Here is a 24616-nt window from a genome sequence, read left to right as displayed (position 1 = left end):
AGATAAATATGTTGTCAGTGACTGCGAGTAAAGGTAGGGCTCACGATAAAGAAAAAGAAAGAAGTGAGCTTTGCCTTTGTCTAAGATTAAAATTAGCTTCAAACATTAAGAAAATGTTAGTAATACTCATTACAGGTCCTTGTAGTGGTCTTAACATTTAGATTTGCTTTTCATGTATATTTGTATTGACACCAGTTTTATTAAGAATTTAATTGATATGTTTTGTTTGTTGATAACTTGTCACATCTTATTGTGTTGATACTAGAGCTGGGCGATAGAACGATAACGATATGTATCGCGTTATAACTTTTACTCGAGAGAGAAATTAAACTATCGCGATAGACCTCGCCGCTCTTGTCCTCTTAAAAAAAAAAAAAAAGAATAAAAAAAGGTCAGCCAATCCAAATTAAGTAGCGCAGAGCCGAACCAATCACAGCCGCAGCGTCACGTCGCGTGACTTGTTACGTACAGCACAAGTGCCAAGCCGCACGTGTGTTTGTTTGGGAAGCAGCCAGCGGGTAATGGAGCCAGCAGGTAATGGAGGAAATGAGTGTGCCGACTAGAAAAATCAACTGAGCGTGACCGAAGGTTATTGAAGAAAAAACAGATGATGGTTCCAATGTCGGAGAGATTGTCGAACGGAAGAGCCATAGAAGTTCCGTAGTGTGAAGGTATTTCGGCTATTTCAAGTCTGACAAAAAATAGAGTAGCGTGCACTGTAAATTGTGCCGAAAGCAAGTCTGGAAATACAATAAACTGGTGCATGCGTCACACTGTGCGCCACGTTATTGTTTCGGTGAAATGAATTTCCACAATACTGTTACTGTTAATTCTACTCTGCAGTGTTTAAATGCTTACATATACAGAGAGTTACTGTCCCTCCACACATACGACTCGGTTCTGCTTCTATGCCCCAGCTTTGTTTACTTTTTCCCACCGAGGTTTCTAGACTTTTGATTGGCCAACATTTCTGCACGGTTAGGAATCTAGCGCCACCTGCTGCTTTGGCATGTTCATAGCAGCGTTTTCCTTCATTTCTGCCTTTATGTGTGGACGGGATTATTTTTTAAAACGAAAACGGAAAATCTCAGTTTTCAAAAATACCCGTGTACGTGTGGACGTAGCCTCAGTCTCTGACTGGAAGCGCTAATTCGTCATTCGGCTTTTGTCAGACTAAAGTAACTGTTAAAACTGTTTGAAAAGCTAAGCTATACAACAAGGAGAGATTGAGAATTTCCTTTTAGTTCTCAGTTTATTTGATATTGACAAAAGTTAGTCAGTTTTGTCTGTTCTTCTGTAAAACAAACTAAGATTTAGTAGTTAGTAGTGTTTCGTTTGTTCTATTTTTAAACTTAAACGCTTTAGCGGCTGCCTTTTGTGTAGTTTGCAATATTTGCCTTCATTTATCTGAAAAAGTCTCATGTTCCTTAAGTACATCTACCCTGTTGAACTTATTATGGGAAATAAATATTTAAATAAAAACAAGCTGCTGATTATTTCACATTTTACTTGTGAGCAACGTCACATTTAAATCTTACAAATATAGTTATTTGGCTTATATCGTGATAGATATCGTTATCGCCTGAAATGAAAAAAAATATCGTGATATGAAAAAATCTTATATCACCCAGCTCTAGTTGATACTCAATTTCACTTTTCACAGTTTGAATACTAACAAATAGTATTAAATAGTAGTAAATAAAGGGGAAGTTAGGATACAGCATAATAAGACCACACCCTTAATAATCCTGTGCATCTAAAATGTTAAAAGTGAAAGATTTCCCTTAAATACCCCAAAGAGATTCAGAACTATAGATGAGAATCGAGAAATGATTTCCAGTTGTTCAGTTCCTTGGAATTGTTTGTCAGCATGTCTGTAGATTTTCCTTATCAGTTCCAGTTGCACTTGAGCTACAATGAGCTGATTTCAGTTCACGCACAGGTGAAGAAAAATAGTGTCACAGTCTACAGCTTGGATATAGACATACTATATTTTATATTGCACAAAAAGATGAAAATGCAATAGATTTATATTAGTAAATGGTAGCTATGCAACAATGTGTTTCAGGTCATTTTAGGGAAAAACCCAAAAGTAACATAATGAGTATTATAATAAATTACCTTCTCCTGGGAGTAATTAAGTAACGTACAGCAATACTTTTTTAAAGTGTTCTGTGTAATATGTGTAATACTATGTGTGATTACTTTTTTTGAGTGACAACAACGATCACTGTCCTACATGGAGAACTATGTCCAACATGCACACACATTTGACCACTCAGCATGCAATTTGCATGAATGTAATGTCTTCGATGTGCTGCTTAGTGTGAACCCAATGAGAATAAAAACAAGGGATCAAATTGTTAAGTGATATTGATAATGTATTCAGAATCACTACGTTTTTATCAATTCCATCCCTACTGAAAACTTTGAAAAGATTAAATTGAGATATTAATATGTTTCTTCTTACCTGTAAAACTGACAATTGTTACTCTCTTTTTCTACTGTGCTTATATTTTAAGCACCATTTGGAAGCAGTCAGTATTTTCAAATACAAAAATAATTACACCCTAAAGTCACAAGAAAACATGGTAAATACTGGGACATTACATTTTAACAGGTAAGCTGCATTATGAAGTGCTGCCATACTGTATAGTAACTGTACAGTCACACCATCAAAGTCTACTTTCCAGAGTGTACTCTTGTTCACACAGAGCTCACGTTGCTTATAAAATCATTATTGTGAGTGATTTTAAGATCCATGTAGATGGTAAAAATGACAGCCTCAACACAGCATTTTATCTGTGTGGCATGAATAAGGCACGGCGGGACCACGGAGCGACGTTCAGAGCCAGCTTTATTTGATTCACGTCACACCACACCACCACCAACCCCTGAGTCCCCGTGTTTTAACACGGCGGGCGTGATTGCGGATGCCGTGCAGGTGCGTCCGCACGGCCCCGCAGACCACGCCCCACCACATACCCCCATCGCCCGATTGAGGCCGGGGAGCAATCTGGCCGAACCTACTCCCCCCCCGCGAACTGGGGCGAGACTCGGCCCCTACACATCGGCGCCCCAGCCCCTGACCAAGCGACGGGGAAGCGTCCGTTCTGGTGGCCGCCCGCGCATCCAGCGGCAACGGCGAAGCTGGTCCGGAGGTCGGCCGCGTAGCAAGCGGACACGGCCCCACAGGCATGGCCGTGAGCTCCTGCACACAAGCGGCTGGGCAGACGTCAGGCGCGCAGAATCGACTGGTGGCAGCGAGGCTGGACTAGCCAGCCCGCCGATCCCTGGCCTAGCGGGGCTGTCCCGCTCCTCTGCTTCCAACTCCGGCTGGGACCTCCGTCTCCCCGCACAGCTGCTCCGCCACCGCCTCCGCCACTCCCGTTTGGAGCGGCTCCGCGCACTGCGCCTCCGCCCCCAGCAGGCACAGCCCCTCGCCCACCTCTGGGTGGAGCGACTCCTCTGCCTCCGGCAGGTGTAGACCCTCGCCCGCCTCGTCCTCGGCCTCCGATTGGAGCGGCTCCTCCACCGCTCCCGGCAGGAGCAGCCCTTCACCCGGCTGCTCCTCCTCCTCCGGCAGGCTCGGACCCCCGCGTGGCTCGTCCACCACCTCCGGCTGCCGAGGTGACCCACACGGCTCCTCCACCGCTTCACTGTCCTCGGGACACACTTGTGGGGGTGGCGCCCAGGCCCAGAGCAGCGCTGCCAGCTCTGCCATCTTCCCCAGGTGGCGTTCGCTCTCCTTCCGCAGCTCTTCCTGTTGGCGACGCACCTCCGCCGCCTGCTTCCGCTGGGTGGCCGCTATTTCGGCCACCCTCTCGGCCAGCTCTTTCCTTTCCTGGCTCTGGTAGGTACCCGCCATGCCGCCTCCTGGGTTTCGGCACCAATGTGGCATGAATAAGGCACGGCGGGACCACGGAGCGACGTTCAGAGCCAACTTTATTTGATTCACGTCACACCACACCACCACCAACCCCTGAGTCCCCGTGTTTTAACACGGCGGGCGTGATTGCGGATGCCGTGCAGGTGCGTCCGCACGGCCCCGCAGACCACGCCCCACCACAATCTGTTATTAGACTCAATTGGCTTCTCTCAAAATGTATAGATGTCTTTCTGAAAGTGCTGTCACTGATTTTTAAACTTTATAAATTATTGTAGGGTCTACCTTTCAACAAGTGCCTTGAGGTGACTGTTGTTGTGATTTGGCACTGTATAAATAAAATGTAATTGAATTGAAAGTCCCTAAGTATGAATAAAATGTTTACAAAGTTATGATGCTGCAATGTAATGTATGTTGTTAGTCAAGTCCTGATGAACTTTCCTTGAACTAAAGCAATGCTAAGCTGGTCCAAATCTTTACCGGAATGTTGGACTTAGCTGAGTTTAACAGTTTGATGACATTGTGTCCTGTATACTGCTTAACTAGCACCAAAATTAATAACTATGTGGAATTAACATCAATTTGTAGTGGGTTTTACTTAAATGTTATCTTGTTGTTTTCTAAAATTACCATTAATAAACAGCTGTACAAGAACTGGGTTTTTAAGAGAAATATAGCTGCATGTTAGCTTCTTGAGTTGAAACACAATTTTTTCATGTCATCTCACAGCTCAGTGAGGGTAGGGGTAAAAACGGCCTTGAGGTAACTGTTGTTGTGATATAGTGCTGTATAAAAAAAATTAATTCATTTGACATTTACTGATGCACTAGCATGGTTTTTATTTCAGTGTATTTACGGTGCTGGGCCGTTCAGATCGCATCTTGCACCTTGATTTGCCTCTAACAATATTTCCAGAACAGCCCTTCACCCTCTATGAAATAATTAATTTTTCTCATTTTACTCACTCAATTTCATCCAGCTCTGATTTCATGGCTTCGTAAGCTTCTTGTATTGCTCCAGCCTTCACTCTCAGGTACCGACTGGCGTCTGTCTCATGGTTGTTCAGATTTTTACAGTTTTCGATGAGCTCAGGAACCGAAAACAGAAGCCCTACTGCCCCTCTGCCAATCTGAAAGTGAGCATTTAAGAATAAGAGCTCCAGGATTTACTGCACTGAGATTATTTTATATTGAAATGTTAGTTCACATCTGAGTATGTTTAGTGCTCTGATTAGTGGTTCTAGAAACACAAACATACTCTGGTCTAGAGTATTTCTTAACCCCGCCCATTGTAATGGCTGTCTGATACTCACTTTTCCAACTGCTGTAGTCGATGCCTTTAAACCCAGGGAATTGGCTTTGCTGACCTTATTTTTCATGAGTTTTTCTGAGACCAACCCTTTAACAAAGTCTGAAAGCAGTGGCACCTCCGTTGTTGACTTTTTGAGGAGGTCTGATTCTGCATCGTTCTTAAAGATCTTCTCAAGAGGCAGCTGAGATAACAGCTTGATTAAACTGTCCTTCTCCTTTAATATCAAACCCTTGCATTTGGCCATTGCTCTCAAGATCGCCTCCTTCACATATTCTTCTGGAGAAACATTTTTACCCCGTTGCTGTCTGCCTGTTGCTTTTGTTAAGAGGGACTCCATGAGTGCTGTGATTTCTGCTGTAAGATCATCAAGGCTTTTTGAAATATTTTGGGCCTCTTCCATAGTCCTACTTGATAAGACAGCACCAACAACATCAGAACCCACACTAGTAGCCAAACCGAGACCTGATGCCACTGCTCCTGTTCCAGCTAACAAAGGTATCGACAGTCCTCCTGTTAAAACACTTACTACACCTGCTACTGTCATGGCAGCTGCACCACCCACAGACACTGAGCTCCCGACAACTTTAGTGACATTAATAGTCTTCTGCTGTTCCTCCAACTCACTGGCTAGCTCGTTCAACTTGTCTACACTGTCCTTTTGTAGATCCATCCATGAGAAGATTTTATTCACGATCTTGTCTGCATCATCCATCTTGGTGTCACACCTACGTCAGCAGCTCTATAAGAGGAAAACATAAGTACAATCAGAAATAAAATTCAAATATTTTGTGACAACAACATTTTTAAATTAATAACAGAATTGTAGAATTTCCAAAATTTATGAAAATCTCATGTCAATTTTTTAATTTTAAAACATAATTACATTGTCAACCGATCACCACCTGTGTGAGTTAGATCAGGTGGTGGATGATGATGGAAGATGCTGGACAGACCTGGCACTCAGGCCAATAGGCTACCTCACCCAAGAGGTGCCCAGGAGGCATCCTTGTCAGATGCCAAAAGCACCTCAACTGGCTCCTTTTGATGTGGAGGAGCAACAGCTCTACTCTGAGCCCCTCACGGATTGCTGAACCTCTCACCCTATCTCTAAGGGAGAGGCCAGCCACCCTTCGGAGGAAGCTCATTTCTTGTATCCATGATCTCGTTCTTTTCAGTCACTTCCCACAGTTCGTGACCATAGGTGAGGGTAGGGACGTAGATCGACCGGTAAATTAAAGAGAGAGCTTTGTTTTTACAATCAGCTTCACCAATTAACCAAACAATTATTGGACACTTTCTGTAAATCCAATAAACTTCATTTCACTTCTCAAATATCACTGTGTGTGTCTCCTATATCAGCGGTCTCCAACCTTTTTTGCGCCACGGACGGTTTATGCCCGACATTATTTTCACGGACCGGCCTTTAAGGTGTTGCGGATAAATACAACAAAATAAAACTAGTACTGGTACCGAAAAAAAGAATATTTATTCATAACACACGTGAAAAGACCCAGGAAAAACGAGTTAACGATAAAAACGATAACAAAATAACCCTGAAAACCGATAAAAACCCTGAAAACCACACATTTCACACCTGAGCCCCAACTCTCGCGGGCCGGTACCAAACAACTCACGGACCGGTACCGGTTGGGGACCGCTGTCCTATATGATATATTTAACTGACATCTTTTTATTGTAACAACACACACACGATTTATATAGAAAAATAATGACTGTTAACAAGGTTGCCCAAACGTTTGCATCCCACTGTACTTAAACTCCTCCACTTGGGACAGGAATTCATCCCTGACCCAGAGTGGGCACTTGACCTTTTTCCAGCTGAGATCCATGGCCTCAGATTTGGAGGTGCTGGTCCGTATTCAAGCTATTTCACACTCGGCTGCGAACCGTTCCTGTGCGAGCTGGAGGCCATCACCCGATGAAGGCAATAGAACCACATCATCCGTGAAAAGCAGAGATGATATCCTGAGACCACCTAAGTGCCTTCCGCCACTTGGTTGGCCTAGAAGTTCTGTCCATAAAAATTATGAACAGAATGGGTGACAAAGGGCAGCACTGACGGAGCCCATCACCAACCAGGAACGACTCCGACTTATTACCGGCTATGCAGACCAAGCTCTTGAAACAGTTGTATGGGGATTGAATGGCCCATAGCAATGGGCCAGACACCCCATACTCCCGCAACACCTCCCACAGGATGCCCCAAGGGACACGGTCAAATGCCTTCTCCAAGTCCACAAAACACATGTAGACTGGTTGTGCAAACTCCCATGCACCCTCAAGTATCCCTGATCTCCTGGTTAGTGGCTTATCTGCTCTGCCACCTGAGCTACAGCCACCCACATCATCAACACTGATTGAAGAGAATAAGAACAATCCTAGATTCCTCTTCAGCACTGTAGCCAGCCCGAAAAAAAGTCAGAGCACCGTTGAGCCAACCATTCCTTTAGTGTTAACTAGTAATGATTTCTTGAACTTCTTCACAAATAAAATTTTAATCAATACTGAAAATAAATTACCCATAATCAGTGATGTGCGATACCACTGATTTGCTTTCCGATCCGATACCAAGTAAAATTCAGGGTGGTATCGGCGATACTGATCCGATACCGATACTTTGTACAAAAACTTTTTTTTAACTGTATCTTTTATTGTACCTCAAATTATAGATTCATAATGATTACAGGACTTCAGATTACTTGTTCTTATCACTTAATAATGCAGAATTATCATACAGAAAACTGAAGTTGTGTGCCATTTGAGCATGTTGCCTGCCTGCAGTACTAAAGGACTCCTCGAGAGACGTTTGTCTCGCCCTAGCAGCACCTGTCCCTCTCCTCGTCTTCAGTTCGCCTCAACATACGCTCATCCTATTTTGTGATATGATTTACTCTGAGGTGTTTGACGAGGTAAATGGTGTTGCCAGAACACCTCAGTTTCTTGCCACATGTATCACAAACCGCATCTTGGCTGTTTGTGGAGGTAAAATACGTCCGCACATTACTCCATTTACACCCAGCCATTGTTGTGAGTGTGCACGCCAAGGGGCTGCAACACATTTATACAGCCGTATTTCGCACATGACTATTAAAGGCGGAAGAGGAAGTAGTTCCTCCCAATGTAGACAATCTAAATGGTACAGTTTCTTTCCACTGTGTTCTTGTTAATGATAAACTACAAATTTACCCTACATTACTAAAATATCGATATTTTAATATGAGAATCGATTCTAGAACATGAATGATTGGTATCGGAGGAATTGCTATTTCAGTATCGATCCGCACATCACTACCCATAATCATCTCACAGATTTAACATTATCTACAGCTACTTTTAGTACCGTTGAAATTCATGTAGACTCTTTTTCTCCAATTGATCTTTCTGATTTAACTTCAGTAATTCCTCCAAACCATCAACATGTCTTTTAGACCCCATTCCTACAAAACTGATTAAAGAAGTCCTGCCATTAATAAACCTTCTGGGGTCGCGGGACGTGCCGGCGCGTCAAAATCACATGACCAATTTACTACGACACAGCTACAAGATGCAGCACGTCAGAGTCTCCATTTCAACTTGGGTCAAAAGTGCGGACTTCAAACTATATACCAGTTTTTCAATTGTGTCGATGGGCCACGTAAAACAAGAGTTATGATAAAAAAATACACGCGATGTTTTTTTCTGAACAAAACAGTGGTGTTTACTATGGAAGCCCGTTTCCGCCACTAAAAAAAAAAAAAGGATCCATAACTCAAAATTTCGAGTTATTTTCTCGAAATTTCGAGTTATTATCTCGAAATTTCGACATATTAACTCAAAATTTTGAGAAAAGCAACTCGAAATTTCGAGTTAGCGCTGCCAATCAGTAATCTACCTGAATGACGTCATTTCCATGTTACCCGGAAGCTGAAGCCCTCAGCTACAAATGCTACAGCTAAGCTACCGGTATTACATCCAGTCGTGAATGCACAGATTGCTGAGTGTTTTCAGCCTGGCTTCACAAATGATGAAATCCCTGTGTTATTAGCTGAATCACATGGTGTTACTATCAGCAAACATACTTTAATTTGTTGGGATCCGTTTTTGAGTGCGCGGTCCTGAGCCATATGCTTCCGGGTAACAAGAAAGCGACCGCATTCACGTATATTTTTGATTGGCAGAGCTAACTCGAAATTTTGAGAAAAGTAACTCGAAATTTCGAGTTATATTTCTCGAAATTTCGAGAAAATAACTCGAAATTTATAGGAACTAGCTTTTTTTTTTTTTTAGTGGCGGAAACGGGCTTCCATAGTTTACTGTGGGAAGGACGGTAAAAACAGCGTTTTCTACAGACAGCGCTAGCAAACACTCTCCCTTTGCAAGTGAAAAAAGAAAAAGAAAATACACCCCTTCCCTATTGGTGTTAGAGTTTACCATGTCAGCCAATCAAAAAAAAAAAAAATGATAAGGCAACATGTGACATTTGGTTGTTTAGGGAAAAGGGGAAGTTTTTAGGAGTGACACCCACGACAGAAAGCGGGCGAGTGAAAAACAGAGAGAGAGAGAGAGAGTTTTCATATGTGAGACATTAGGCTTCCACCTCAGCTCTCCCTCAAAACGGAGAGTGGTGCCTGCTGCAACTCATACTGAAGGAAAAAAATGTCCATCCCGGTTTTCCCTCCAAGGCACGAGCGATAAGCAGAGTTCTGTCCTTTCCTTCTAAGATTCCTAATTATTTAAAGTAACACTCAGGTATGCCATTCAGCGTGTTAGTACGAGCTCGGGAGCAGCTTGGGAGAACAAGAAAACAGAGACTGCTTTAGGTTGCCTTCCCAATCGACTCAAAGGTTTATTAAGTATACAACAGCTTATATAGAGAAAAAAAAGGTTCGTGTGTCAGCAAGTTCTCAGTTCAAACCGGTACAGACCAAATAAGGAAACGTCTTCCTGCCTTGTGAGCAAAGAAGTATCCTGTGTGTAGTTTATCAGTTCAGCTACAATTTATGATCATCCCAGCAAAATACACTCCTAGACATAGAATACAGAGTTCTTTCATTAGTGAATTCTGAAACAAACCACCTGGCCTTTAACGAGCCTTTTTCTAAGAGATAAAGAAGGGAGGATGGGAGTAAGGAAGTGGTCTCGTCTCTGTGGTTTTTTCGACCTTGGGGTACCAGCCTGTGAGTCTTACACATTAATTCTTGGGTCACAGAGAAAGAGAAAAACAACTAGTAGATGGGCCTTATTGAGTAACAGTTTTCCTGTATAAAACAATATCCTGTAAATGCTAACCGTGGTATCAAAATATCACAACACATACAGTTCAGATTCGGCTGGTATCATTGCGTGTTGGCACATGAGTTGTCATTTTGTCGGGGGTCGCTGGGTGAATGCGGAAAAGAGAGTACCCAAATGCACAACTCAGGGGTTGGCGAAGGATGAAGATCGTTTTTATTAGGAAGGCAGGATGAACACAACATGAGACTGACTGACTGACTGACTGACTGAAAGAGTTTTGCACCTAATCCAGCCCTAACTCTATGCTTTAGCAAAAAGGAAAGATTTAAACCTAAACTTACAAGTAGAGATAGTGTCTGTCTCCCGAATCCAAACTGGAAGCTGGTTCCACAGAAGAAGGGCCTGAAAACTGAAGGGTCTGCCTCCCATTCTACTTTTAAATACTGTAGGATTTTAGATTTTTTTTTAACAGACAGGTTTCAGAGGGTGAGAGTGAATGACAGTATTATTCCTACTTCACTGGCTCTCCTCAAGGATGTGTGCTTTTGCACTTGCTAAATGTTCTTTATACCAATGGCCGCAGGAGCTAGCGTGTGAGTAGGCACATCCTTAACCCTTTAATGCCATTTGTATCATATGTGATACATGAGTTTCTGAGAGAAAAAAAATGGTAATTTCAAAATGTTATGGACAAAACTCTTTCATTGTCAAAAATTAACACTGTTATTAACAAAAAGTTGCCAAAAACACCCAATCTATCAAATGCGATAAATAACATTTGTAATAAACAACATGATAATGCAAGGAAAATGTTTGTGGATTTTGTTAGAAGGGTTAATAAACACAAGTGTTAAAGTAAAAGATTTTTTTCCCACAGTCCGCAGGAGGATATGTAACAGCAGCAATAAGTTTTTATTTTGGATGATAAAGTGCTCAGCTGTATTAAATAATAAACACAGCAGTTTGTGAACTTTGTGTCATAGATAACCGTATCAACACTCAGGTTGATATCAACCTTTCAGGATGGGGTGAGTGAGGTCACATTCAGGTGAAATAAATGTTAGTTGACTTTGTTTCTTACTGCTCCTCCCTACCTTTGCACGTACGTGTTATTTTTAGTTTAACACAGGTGACCAAAGTGGTTTTGTGCAGGAAATGTGACTAATACAGAATTTGTTATAGACAGCCAACCAAACCCATATGGAAAAGAAATAGTAAAAACTTACATGATTTACTCATGAAAGTGGCCACTTTCTCATTACTTTCAAATATTGTTTTAGTAAGTATCCAAAACATACAAGTTTCATTGTATAATTTTTCAAGGGATCTTATATCTGTTTTCTTGTATCTTGTGTGCTTTTCATACAAGTTTCACACAAGAGAGATACAAACTTTATAAGATTTATATATATCTTTTCCATATGGGAAGACTGCAGTGGACCCTTACTGAGTTAAAGTCAGGAGAAAGCATAATTACTTACAAATTCAATTTAAATTTCAGTTCACTTAAATTCAGTTCTAATTAATTTATACAGCGCCAAATCACAACATCTCCCTTAAGGGAATTTATATTGTAAACTAGACTCTACAATAAAACAACTGAGAAAACCCCAACAATCATATGACCCCCTATGAGCAAGCATTTTGGCAACAGTGCAAAGGAAAAACTCCCTTTTAACTCTGTTTTAAAGTTCCCCAATTGTCTCTAAAGCTCACATCATTTTTTGGACACCACTCAGACAGTTAGCAATTTAAGGAGAACATGCGGCTAAACATGTCATAAAGATGTCACTCCTGGTCCGATTGGGGAGGACACCAGAGAAAACTACACAGTTTGTTTTGACAAATTTACACATCAATTCAATATTGATTTTAATGACCTCCGATTGATGTAACCAGGTGTCATTACTGCCAATGTGAATTACAGTTTTATGGAATTTCCATTTGTGTTTAGCCAGCAGTTTTAAATTTCCTCAGTTTTGCCTGCTCTGGCCCGTGGACCACAATTGGCTATGGTTGCTGGTGTCTCTAGCTTCACATGTCTCAGAACAGAATCACCGATTACTGGGGTTTGATCCCCTGCAGGCATGTCATTGAGTGGCGAAAAGCAGTTAGACACATGAAGAGGCTGATGGTGTACCTGAGGCTTCTGTTTAAGACTATGCTTCCTTAATCCCTCAGATGGGTTTTAAAAATCTCCAAAGATCAGAAATGTTTAACAGCAAATACAACTCGGATTCAAACAAGATGTGAGCTTATTGTTGATCTAGTGATTACATGCACAGAGCAGTACATAAACATTTGAAATGACATTTTAAACTAAGAGAAAAAATTCTATTACTCACTGTGTCTCAGACTTCGTTTTCACTAAAACATCCACCTGCACTCAACTTTACTTCCTCCTATACCCATAATATTGTCAGGCTCCACCTTTACCTGGAAATACCTGAGTGATACCAGGAATAAGGAGCCTGTGATGATTTTCAAAGCAAAGCTGGAAAATCAGAATAACTGTCATTTTTCATGATTATGTCTGTGAAGGTTCTCAGTCATCCAGGTCATCGTAGTCATGATTATGTCCTCCTGAAACCCAGCCTATTCATTGTGTCCTCTGTAGTAGACAAGTGTTAAAGTGAAAGACATTTTTTCCTTGGTCCTCAGGAGGACATGTAACAGTAGCAATAAGTTTTAACTTTGGATGATCAAGTGCTCAGCTGTAGTAAATAGTAAACACAGCAGTTTGTGAACTTTGTGTCATAGATAACTGCCCACATAGCAAGCAGGTCTGACCCAGTGGTCCTTTGCTGTGCTGCTGTGGAATACAGCCAGAGATAAATAACAGGCATGATTCAGTGCAGAGAAATCTATTAACACATAGTGAGTGAGAAAGGTGACTGAAGAAGAAACACAATGCATCATGGGAATCCCCCCAGCAGCCTACACCTATTGCAGGATAGCATAGCACGGTGGTTCCCAAACTTTTTTTGCTGGGCCTGCTTTTGTTTTACAAGAAAAATGTTCGCGCCCCCCCTCCGCGCCGAAAAATGCGCCGTATTTGATAGTTTGCTGCAAGACCTCACACCGAGCGCATCTACTGCGGGTGTGGTGCCTGTTATCGGACCTGGAGTTGGCAACATCCCCCAAAAACCCGAAGAGGAGAGTCCTGGCCCCTAGCCCTGCCAGTGTAGCAGAAATGATGAGGATGATGATGCAGCAGCAGCTTCTTCTCTGCGTGAGTAGCTTAATGTTGTTCATGAGTAATTTACGTTGAGTAGGCTAACCACGTTATTACATTAATGCATGTAAGGTGAACTAGCAAACACCTTAGTAGTTACATGCGGCTGCCTTCTTGTTTGATGGCAGATACTCCCTTCACCCTGGCCAAAAAGGCTAAAATGACCAAAGAAAAAGTGGAAACAGCTAAACATGAGAGGTTTTTGGGCAAAGTTTGTGTTTTTTCCATTGTTTAAGCACTGCTTCCAGCCAAGAGTGATACCATATATGCCCCATAGCTGCAGAAAAGGCTAACATTGTTATATTTTTACAAAAAACAGCTGAACATGAGAGGTTTTTGGACCAATTTTGTGTTCTCCATTCTTTAAGCACCGGTTTGAGCACCGTTTGAGCACCGGCACCGTTTCAAAAGTACCGATTTGGCACCGGTATCGGATAAAACCTAAACAATACCCATCCCTACTTACATACACACATGCAGCTACTGTCTCTCCATTTACAAAGGTAGAGGCGTCACGATGTAATTATTTTACATGTAGTTGTTTTTTCCCTGTGTAATAATTTTCAACATTGCTATCAATACATTTTTCAATCCCTCTGCAAAATACCCATATGGAAAAGATATATATAAATCTTATAAAGTTTGTATCTGTCTTGTGTGAAACTTGTATGAAAGTAATGAGAAAGTGGCCACTTTCATGAGTAATCACATATAAGTTTTTACTATTTCTTTTCCATATGGGTAGGTTCAACAACATAAACAACTGTTGGATGCTGTTTGTCTGTGATTTGAACCGGAGGAATAAATGGTGGCAGGATCAGCCTGATATTATTTGTATCCCACTGTAACTTTACTGTATAAAGAGCTAACATCTCCAAAATGTCAGGAGTAGTTAGTTATTACAACAAGTGTTTGTGAACTAAAACTCAAGAATGTACGATACTGTTTGTCCGTGATTTGAAGAGCCCAGCGCTGCTCCCGACGAAGGGAAAACCAATCCTGCAGGGGAGACCTACCTTGGCACTTGTGCAGGTGAAGCCAAAGGGAAGATATGCGTCAACATATTTTCTAGTCTTTGACTTAGAATGAAGTTGATTTGGAAACATATTCAGCGATGCTTCATCTCCTGATTTGCGTTTGTGGAGGCGCCCTGTGCTAGCAGTGTCCAAGCTTTTTTTTGTTTTGTCTTTTCCTTTTCATACCCCCCCCCCGCAATTGCTCTGCCCCACACTTTGGGAAGGTCTGGCATAGCACATCTAGAGGTCTGTTTGCCCAGGTTCCCGACAACATCCTCCCACTGTCAGTGTGCAGTGTGTTGGTTCTGCTCTTCAGCACACATGCTACATAGGGGGAAGATCAGTTTGCTGTGGCACCTGTGGGGAAGTACTGGGTGAAACAGACCTCTAATTAGGAGTACTGAGCATTTAACAAAGCCAAAATAATTTTCTAGCCTGTCAAAGTTGTTGTAAATGATTTGTGGGTGTCCTACAGGATAAGCTTTTTTAGACTGCACTGTGGGATAGAGGCTGGTAAAGTCATAGTAAAATATTTTTCACATGTAGTCTTGTGGTACAGTTTCATGGCATCCACTTTATCACAAAATATGCGATGCAGCAGTCCATAGGATGCCTTGAGAAACGTGTGCAGCCATCATTGTGTTGCATAAAATGGCTACACAGGCAAGTATATTGTGGCTACTAAGGAAATAGTTTCAATTCATGTTAAAAAGGCTTCAGGGCGTCTAAGAAAGTCCAGCAAGCGCCAGGATCGTCTCCTAAAGAGGATTCAGCTGCGGGATTGGAGTGCCACCAGTGCAGCGCTTGCTCAGAAATGGCAGCAGGCAGGTGTGAGCGCATCTGCACACACAGTGAGGAGAAGACTTTTGGAAGACTGCCTGGTATCAAGAAGGGCAGCAAATAAGCCACTTCTCTCCAAGAAAAAAAAAAACCCATCAGGGACAGATTGATCTTCTGCAGAAAGTATGGTGAATGGACTGCTGAGGACTGGGGCAAAGTCATATTCTCTGATGAATCCTCTTTCCGATTGCTTGGGGCATCTGGAAAAAGGCTTGTCCGGACAAAAAAAGGTGAGCGCTATGTGTCATGCCAATAGTAAAGCATCCTGAGACCATTCATGTGTGGGGCTGCTTCTCATCCAAGGGAGTGGGCTCACTCACAATTGTGCCCAAAACACAGCCATGAATAAAGAATGGTACCAAAACATTCTCCAACAGCAACTTTTTCCAACAATCCAACAACAGTTTGGTGAAGAACAATGCATTTTCCAGCACGCTGGAGCACCGTGCCATCAGGCAAAAGTGATAACTAAGTGGCTAGGGGACCAAAACGTTGAAATTTTGGGTCCATGGCAGGGCTCTAGAGTGCGACAAATTTGGACACAAATGCAACTCTCCATGTAGTCAACAACAGACACACATTATGCCTCTATGGTGGACTAAACAAATTAGAGATAGTCAGGGGCGGGACCTCTCTGATTGGCCATGGTCAATTTGAAATGCAGGTGGAAAAGGGAGGTGAGTAGCTTGAATAAAGCGAAATCGATTCATTAAATCCTGAATTGATTTATAAATATAACTGTGTTTTGCCAGAAACGGCAGATTCTCAGATTAAAGCTCACAAAACCATTTCAACAACAATCAAACAGCAAATGAGAGCAGGTACACGGATTCCACACAAAGACGTAAACACAGAGCAGACCCGACCAATCAGAATTAGCTTTCTCTTTCTCGGCTTTCTCACCCGGTCCGTACATGGACAGGCTGTACTCTGTGTTTACATCTTTTTGCGCTAGATTCTGAGCTGCAGGTATTAGCTGTGTCCGAATTCAGAGGAAGGATGCTTAAAATGCCATATTTGGAGGTAATGACGTCACAGTGACGCGACAAAGGCTGTCCGAATTCAAAGATTACTCAAAATGTGGCAACAAATGCGTCCTACTTTGCCCCGAATTGTAAGGATGGGTCCGATGTATCCTTCGTGTCCCACTATATCCCAGGATTCATTGCGGGTCATAGAGGAGATTTGTTTCTGATAACGATGGTGGTCAAAGTGGGAGAGGAAAACACTTTCAAATGTAAGTATATGAAAATCTGGTTGCACAAAAGCTAAACTGTTATAGCGGTTGTGTTGTTAATCTTCGGGCATCTGCATAGACATGTTTTTTTTTTTAAATTTAAATAACCGTAAACCAGCTTGTATGGTGGGTCCTGCGGTATTTCATGTGTTGCTTCTTACATACAGCTTATTTAGATTTCGTGGAATTGGTGATATGTTGTGTGGAACAAAGACCAAACAGCTTAATGCCTAAGTTAGGCACACTCTCTAACCCCCCCCCCCCCCCCCCCCCCCCCACTAATTCTGACAAAGAACTGATTATGACAGAATGGGTTGCTATCAGTCAGGATTTGGCCCAGAAGTTGATTGCCCAGTCATGCCCAGTCAAATTGCAGAGGTGCTGAAAAAGAAGGGCCAACACTGCAAATACTGACTGCATAAATGTCATGTAATTGTCGATAAAAGCCTTTGAACGTATGAAGTGCTTTTCATTATATTTCAGTACATCACAGAAACAACTGGGTCAAAGATCTGAAAGCAGTCTAGCAGCAAACTTTGTCAAAACGAATATTTGTGTCATTCTCAAAACTTTTGGCCACGACTGTATTTTGTGTCATTTTTTTTTAAATATCTGCATATAAGAGTTTTAAATGCATAACATAATTAATTTAATTTAATGAACATGGTTTGTCATGAAAGAAAAGTGTATTCTAAACATTTTATAAGTCTACTTTTATGGTTTAAATGGAACAATATGAAGATAAAACTAGTCTTGTCAACCTTTACCTAAAAAATAGCCTTGGACCTTTTTCAATATCATGATATTTCAAAATTTTTAGTGTCTGGCACTAAAATACATTTTCTAATCAACACAAACAAACATACTAATAATGTAACTGAAGCATGCGGCATGCTGTCAAAAAAAGGTTTATCCCTTGATTTTTATCGTCACTCAATGGCTTGATCTGCCTCAAGTCAGCCGTCAGCTGCTGGTGATCGTAAGAACGATGTCTGAAGTGCACTTGACTGAGCGGTCTGTGATGCTGAGGAAGTTGCAACATTCCAACAGTCCACAGCTGCAGAAGCGGCTAGAAAGAGTCTCTTATAGAGTCGTGAGATAAAGAAGAAGTTATTCGACAGCAAGACGGGCAGTGACACACAAACTGCTATACAGACATGTCTGACCAAGAGCTTCTACTGGGTAAGGACAACTCACTTTTTCAATGTACATTTAAATATGACACAAAAAATGATATTTCCAATGTCTAGTTGGATAAAAAAAAAATACACCAACGCAATCTTAATGTTCAGGAGAACATAACTCTATGTCAACTTCATGTCAAAATCCCAGAAAGTTGATTTTGTTGATCTGGACGTAGTGTTTTTGTCCAGATGAACAAAATGAACTTTTGGGGATTTCCTTACCTGGTTGATTGAGCATGCATTAAGAGAATTTGGCTAAAATATTAATTATTTTCTTTCACAATGACTATTTGAAAGCAAAAAACTAAAACTAGAGAAAAGAAAGTTTTAGCACTTTGAATAGTAAAACTGAAAACAATATTGGTGAGAAGAACTTCTGTACAGGTTTCATGTTCACAGTTCAAGCAGGTAATAGCAAGCATGTATGTTATCCAAATTTAATTTGATACACTACTACATGGAAAAGGAGTTCATATTAGTTTCTCTGTAATAATTAAATAAATACATATTCCATAAAATTCCCCTCGTGCCCCTGCGGGTGGTCTGTCCTTCAAGCTCGGGTCCTCTACCAGAGGCCTGGGAGCTTGAGAGTCCTGCATAGTATCTTAGCTGTTCCCGGGACTGAGCTCTTCTGGACAGAGATCTCAGATGTTGTTCCTGGGATCTGCTGGAGCCACTCTCCTAGCTTGGGAGTCACCACACCTAGTGCTCCAATTACCACTGGGTACCTCTTATCTGAACACTTCGTACCAAGATCATTGGGAATGTTTCTCAGAAAGAAGTGTCTGATTAGGAGAGAGCCATTCCAATTAGGCTTATTTCCAAAGATGTAGCTGATTCTATTAAACCTCCCAAAATGAAATGATTTAGAGTTTATTTTAACATCTAATGCCTAAAACACATGTGTCAAACTCCAGGCTTCGAGGGCCGGTGTCCTGCAGGTTTTAGATGTGTCCTTGTTCCAACACAGCTGATTTAAATGGCTAAATGACCTCCTCAACATGTGTTGAAGTTCTGCAGAGGCCTGGTAATGAGCTAATCATTTTATTCAGGTGTGTTGACCCAGGGTGAGATCTAAAACCTGCAGGACAGCCGCCCTCGAGGCCTGGAGTCCGACACCCCTGGCCTAAAAGAAGAAGTGTAGAAATACAGAAACCAGCAGTTTCTCTGTCCACCACAGGGTAAAAGAGTTTTCTCTTTATTTATTTATTTATTTATTTATTTGTTTATTTATTTATTTGTTTATTCAGTGACTTAAGCCCTAGTCTGGGCTGCAAAACAACTGAGGGAAGCTGACAAATATTTGTTTTCAGATTTTCATCTGTAAAAATGTTAATTTTGGAGAAAGAAAATAGTAAAATGTGCCTTTTACACCAACAACAGTAAAATGTTCATAATATTTTTCTGCAGAGCTAGAGGAGCCAGAACAACAAGAAGAACCAGATAAACCAGAGTACAGGATTGTGCTTCTTGGAAAAACTGGAGTTGGAAAGAACAAAATTGGAGATGCCATTTTAGGAAATAATAGAAATGGTTTTGAGTCAAGGTCATCTTTAGAGTTTCAGAAGAAAACACAAGAGTTCGGGGGTCAGATCCTGACTGTAGTTGTTACTCCAGATCTGTTTAAGAACAGACTGACTGACGTGGATGTGAGGAGGGAAATCCATAGATGCATCTGCTTTGCTGCTCCTGGTCCCCATGTGTTCCTGGTTGTGTTTCAAACTGGCAGCTTCACAGAAGAAGATAAAGAAATAGTGAGAAAAATTCAGCACATGTTTGGAGAAAAAGCAGCACGTTATATTATGGTCTTGTTCACCTGTGGAGATCATCCAGAGGCAGACAGTGTTACCATTGATGAATTTATTAGTAATAATCCACCTCTGGGTAACTTCATCAGTCAGTGTGGAGGAAAATATCATGTGTTTAACAACAGAATGGAGGATCCCTCTCAGGTCAGAGAGTTACTGAAGGAGATCAACAACATGGTTCACAGAAATGAAGGAAGATACTACACCAGTGAGATGTTCAGACAGGCTGACTTCAGGATTGTGCTTGTCGGGAAAACTGGTGTTGGGAAAAGTGCATCAGGAAACACCATCTTAGGACAAAGAGTATTTATGTCTACACCAAATGCTTCCACAGCAACAGCAAAGTGTCAGATGAACACAGGTCAGTTTGATGGTCAAATCCTGGCTGTAGTTGATACTCCAGGTCTGTTTGATACCAGTAAGACTGAAGAGGAGGTCAAGAAAGAGATCAGTAGATCCATCCCCTTTGCTGCTCCTGGTCCTCATGTGTTCCTGGTTGTGATTCAGGCAAACAGATTCACAGAAGAAGAACAAAAGACAGTCAGGCAGATTCAGAATGCGTTTGGAGGAGATGCAGCACGGTACACTATGGCCCTGTTCACCTGTGGAGACAATCTGGAGTATGATAGAGTCACAATAGAAACATTCATAAAAAATCCAGCTCTAAGTGAGTTCATCCGTCAGTGTCAAGGAAGATATCATGTTTTTAACAACAGAAGTGAAGACCCTGCTCAGGTGAGTGAGCTCCTGAAGAAGATCAACACCATGGTTCAGAATAATGGAGGAAGTTGCTACACCAATGAGATGTTTGAAAAGGCAGAGAGAGCATTTAAAAAAGTGGAACCAGACCTCAGGATAGTTCTTGTGGGAAAAACCAGAGCTGGGAAGAGTGCAGCAGGAAACACCATCTTAGAGGGAAATGTATTTAGATCAATATCATCTACTTCCCCAGTGACATTAGAGTGTCAGAAGGAAACAGCTCTGTTCGACTCTCAAAAACTGGCTGTGGTTGATACTCCAGGTCTGTTTCACACCATGTTCACCTTAGACCAGTTCAAGAAAGAGATCAATAGATGCATCTCATTGGCTGCTCCTGGTCCTCATGTGTTCCTGATTGTGGTCAATCCAGAAGAGTTTGAAGATAAAGAACAAGAAACAGTGAGAATCCTTCAGGATGTGTTTGGAGACAAAGCCGCTTGTTACACCATGGTGTTGTTCACCCATGTAAATGATCTGAAGGTCTCCATAAAGGAACGCATCATTGAAACTCCAGCTCTCAGTGAGTTCATCAATCAGTGTGGAGGAGGATATCATGTTTTTAACAACAGAATCAGAGATCCTGCTCAGGTCAGAGAGCTGCTGGAGAAGATCAACACCATGGTGAAGGAAAATGGAGGAAGCTACTACAGCAATCGAATGTTTGATAAGGCAGAGGAGGCTATAAAGAAAGAGGTGGAACGACTAATAAACAAAGAAAATATGACACCAGAAGAAGCAACATACAAAGCAGAACGGAAAAATAAGTTTTATCAAGACAGCAAGGTTGCAGTTCTTATAGGATCTGCTCTTGGACTGGGTGTTGGAGTTGGTGCTGGAATTGGTATTCCAGCTGTTTTCACAGCTGCTGCTGCTGGAGCTACAGTTGGACTTGTAGGAGGTCCAGTGGGAGCTGCAGTAGGAGCTACAGTTGGAATTGTAGGTGCTTCGGTGGGAGCTGTGACGGGAGGTTTAGTAGGGTCTTCAGTGGGAGCTGGAGTGGGAGCTGGAGTGGGAGCTGGAGTTCATCATATTTCTGCAGCTAAAATAAAAAAGAAGGCTTGTGTCCTGCAGTGATATGCAGTGTTATTTGGCAGCAGCTCATTAACATAAACATGAATATACAGAGTGGAAATCAAATTTTAGAATAATTATCTTATTTGACTGTGCATTTATTGATTATTAAATGTATTTTGATCAAATATATTTATTAATTTTACAGAAAAAAGGAAATTAATAATTGATTATGTCATTATGAAGACATTATTAAACTGTAAAACAATCAGCATTTAAGATGATCTAAACTCTGTTTTAAAGCTGTCCAAGTCAGTAGAACAAACATATTTTTTAATAATGTATCATGAATCAAACATTACTGATGGAAATTATTTTCTTGTGTTGTTAATCAGAATCAGAATACTTTAGAATACGTAGTCTTTGTTAATATGAGAAAAAGAGGAGATAAAATGAGCAAAATCAATCAAACAATTCAGAGAAAAACATTTACCGTCAGTTTTTTTTTTTTTTTTTTTTATTAAAGTCTGACATTAAAGAACAGCAGAGATATTTGATTCATGTTTCCTCTGGGCTTTACCTTTCTTCTGATCTGTTAATAAATAAAAAAAAAATGTCAAATGAAATGGTGTAAAAGCACTGTAATAAATATATCTGAAAAATAAAAACTTTAAAAATATGTTTCACTGGATATGATTTTTTTCTGCTAATCTACAAAATATCATCTGTAAATTCAAAACAAACAGCGAATATCTTTTCTTCCTGTTTGATTAAAAAAATGTGATCAAAAAACTTTTTAAGCCGCAGTTTATGATCTGAACCTGTTTTCTGCAACCGACCCAGGACCTCCACTGATCTTTACTCTCTTCCTGCAGTTTAATACTAAACACAGGTCTTTTTTTTTTTTATAGATTATCGATCACTTCAATTCAGTTTTATTTCTACAGTGATAAACCAACTACCAGTTGCCTTAAGGTGCTTTATATTATAAGGTAAAGACTCCATAACAGAGGTCACTACCAGGCACTCCACGGTCCAGGTCCAGACACAGAAGCTGTCCCATATATTTTTGGTCAAAGTAATGTTTTTTAGCGGACTGAAACCAAAAATGATGTCCATTCCCCTCCATCACGTACAGTTTTTTTGTAAAACATGAAGAGTTTACATTAAAAAAAAGCAGAACAGCTATGAAAAATTCAATATTTTATACAAATAACTATGCATAATTATTCTGAGATTCCTCACCTTTCATTATGAGCAAAATAAACCTGTTGGGACATGATCATCTGAGTTCCTCACACCAACAAACCCACTAATATGAAGGTTTGCTCTTGTCCACACAGAAGTGGGTTCTCCCTGAAATATGAGCCATCAAATGAGCTACGACACCTCAAACGACACCTACTCTCTGAATTGGAGCAAAGTGGACTGAGGCTGTGCAAGGAATCAGTTACCAATGTTATATTGTCGTCATCAATGTTACCACTGTGCTGCCTTAATAACCTTCTTACTGTATACCTGTTTAGAATCAAAGTGCCAGTTCTATAAAACTCACTGATCTCCACCTCAGTTCCTTTGATGATGAGAGTGGGCCTGTCAGCTTTGGACGGATGGTATTAAAAGCTGAACTCTAGTCCAGAAAAAACATCCTGGCAGATGTTCCGCTACACTCCAGATGTTGCAGAGTGTGGTATAGGGCTATTGTTACCATGTCATCCACTGATTGAGCGGATTGGTAGACAAACTGGACGGGATCGAAAATGTCTGGGACCATGTCGTAGATGTGCGTGAGAACCAGTTTTATCAGGCACTTCATGGCAGTAGGTGTGAGCGCTGCTGGCCTGAAGTCATTGCCTGAGATACTGACAGGTTAGTTATTCCCCACAGGCCTTCAGAACTCTGGGAGAACTCTGTGGTGGTTTACCTTGTTCAGAGCTTTAGGGACTTGTGTGAGTGTCACCTGGAAGGCAGTGTCCGTGGGGTCTCTCCGGGCCTTTGAGGGTGTTTCTGTGTTCAGTCTGTCAAACCTGGACTAGAAGGTGTTAAGGCTGTCTGGGAGGGTGGCATCTCGGTTGTCTGTGGTAGTTGTGGTTCTCTTGTAGTTTGAGTAGATTTAATCACCTGCCACATGCTATGCGTGTTGTGGTTGACATAGTAGCCTTCAGGTTTTTGCGAGTGGGCCCTTTTTGCTGCTCTGATGGACTTTTGCAGCTCATACCCAGCTCTCTTATACTCCACTTGGTCTCCTCACTTGAAGGTCTCCCACCTCTTCCTGATTTTCATTTTTATGTCCCTATTAAAATACAATTTTTGGTTGGGGAACATACGCACAGCCTTGGAGGGGCACATATGGATGTGCAACAGCTAATGCAGTAAATTTCAGTGTGAAATTCCTACAGGTTTTGAGGGGTAAGGCAAAGATATATGTCAAATGTCATATTTGTCAATGTCAAATTACAGAGTTGCATGCTGCTACCACTCCAAATACTAACGTAAAACTCTAAACTGGATGTGAAAATGTTCCTGTGGTTTCCAGTTCCTCTACAGAAACTTCAGCAAAGAAGTAAAACAAAGGATGTGGTATCGAAGGGACGCTGACACACTAAAACGTTGTGTGTTTGTGGTGTCTGCTGCATCTACCTGGCTTTTTCGGTTCTCAAACGTACGTTGTGGAAGTTTTCCATTTAAATAAAGCCGCAGACAAGAAGTGAGCGGTAGTTAATCCAAACACACAAAGAACAGACAACCAAGCTTGTGGAGAGCCTGCATGATCACGGGGCAGACAGTCAGCAGAGTCTCCTGAGCCTAGCATGGCTCTCAGTTAAATACCTTCTTCAGGAATAAAAGGCAGTACTCAGCTGTTTCACACCTTAAGGCTCACACTCCCTTGCTACCTCCCAGAGTCCTCAGTTGCACTGACCTCGGTAGTAATGAAGGTGTTTGAGAGGCTGCTGAAGAACATCATCTCCTCCTCCATCCCAGACACCACAGATCCGCTGCAGTTCGCCTACAGATCCAACAGATCCACAGAGGATGCCATCGCCCACGTCCTACACACCACTCTCAGCCACGTGGACAAGAAACAGGGTAACTA

General features: G+C 41.5%; 3 protein-coding genes across 9 annotated transcripts in view; 1 reads left to right on the top strand and 2 right to left on the bottom strand.

Moving 5' to 3' along the window:
* Window positions 1-24616, bottom strand: part of LOC309694541 (uncharacterized protein) — a 158134-nt gene that overhangs the window by 867 nt on the left and 132651 nt on the right. For 2 of the 6 annotated variants that reach the window (XM_082514717.1, XM_082514719.1), the window contains exons 2-3: window positions 5199-5936; window positions 4852-5015 (exon numbers count right to left, since the gene is read on the bottom strand). In XM_082514717.1, coding sequence (XP_082370843.1) covers window positions 4852-5015; window positions 5199-5909 — 875 coding nt within the window. In that variant the 5' untranslated portion in view covers window positions 5910-5936. The other 4 variants (XM_082514720.1, XM_082514715.1, XM_082514718.1 and 1 more) reach the window with 4 other exon arrangements.
* The window catches only part of LOC309698777 (uncharacterized protein), a gene marked incomplete at its 3' end in the record, with an annotated part of 35275 nt that continues 13957 nt past the window's right edge, over window positions 3299-24616 (bottom strand). The window contains exon 2 of the mRNA XM_082521452.1: window positions 3299-4072. Within this exon, the coding sequence (XP_082377578.1) occupies window positions 3299-3901 (603 nt within the window). The 5' untranslated portion in view covers window positions 3902-4072. The remainder of the gene's footprint in view (window positions 4073-24616) is intronic.
* LOC309693458 (GTPase IMAP family member 8-like) lies at window positions 17881-21731 on the top strand. 2 transcript variants are annotated; one of them, XR_014272652.1, is made up of 3 exons: window positions 17881-17942; window positions 18997-19125; window positions 19355-19455. XR_014272652.1 is itself a non-coding variant. In XM_082512668.1 (2 exons), exons 1-2 carry the CDS (start codon window positions 17918-17920, stop codon window positions 21583-21585), a joined length of 2256 nt encoding a protein of 751 aa, XP_082368794.1. In that variant the 5' UTR covers window positions 17899-17917; the 3' UTR covers window positions 21586-21731. The 2 variants fall into 2 exon arrangements, 1 of the variants encoding a protein (XP_082368794.1); XM_082512668.1 differs by lacking the exon at window positions 18997-19125 and having other exon boundaries at window positions 17899-17942; window positions 19355-21731.

Source organism: Aulonocara stuartgranti (genome assembly GCF_965226115.1).
Source record: "Aulonocara stuartgranti genome assembly, chromosome: 3".
NCBI lineage: Eukaryota > Metazoa > Chordata > Actinopteri > Cichliformes > Cichlidae > Aulonocara > Aulonocara stuartgranti.
The sequence above is the reverse complement of the archived record's forward strand: the minus strand, read 5'-3'. Positions and strand labels throughout refer to the sequence as shown.

Coding starts and splice junctions, on each gene's coding strand:
- LOC309693458 (XM_082512668.1), top strand. CDS start 17,918: ATGTCTGACCAAGAGCTTCTACTGG. Junction 17,943..19,354: donor TGACCAAGAGCTTCTACTGG/GTAAGGACAACT, acceptor ATTTTTCTGCAG/AGCTAGAGGAGCCAGAACAA.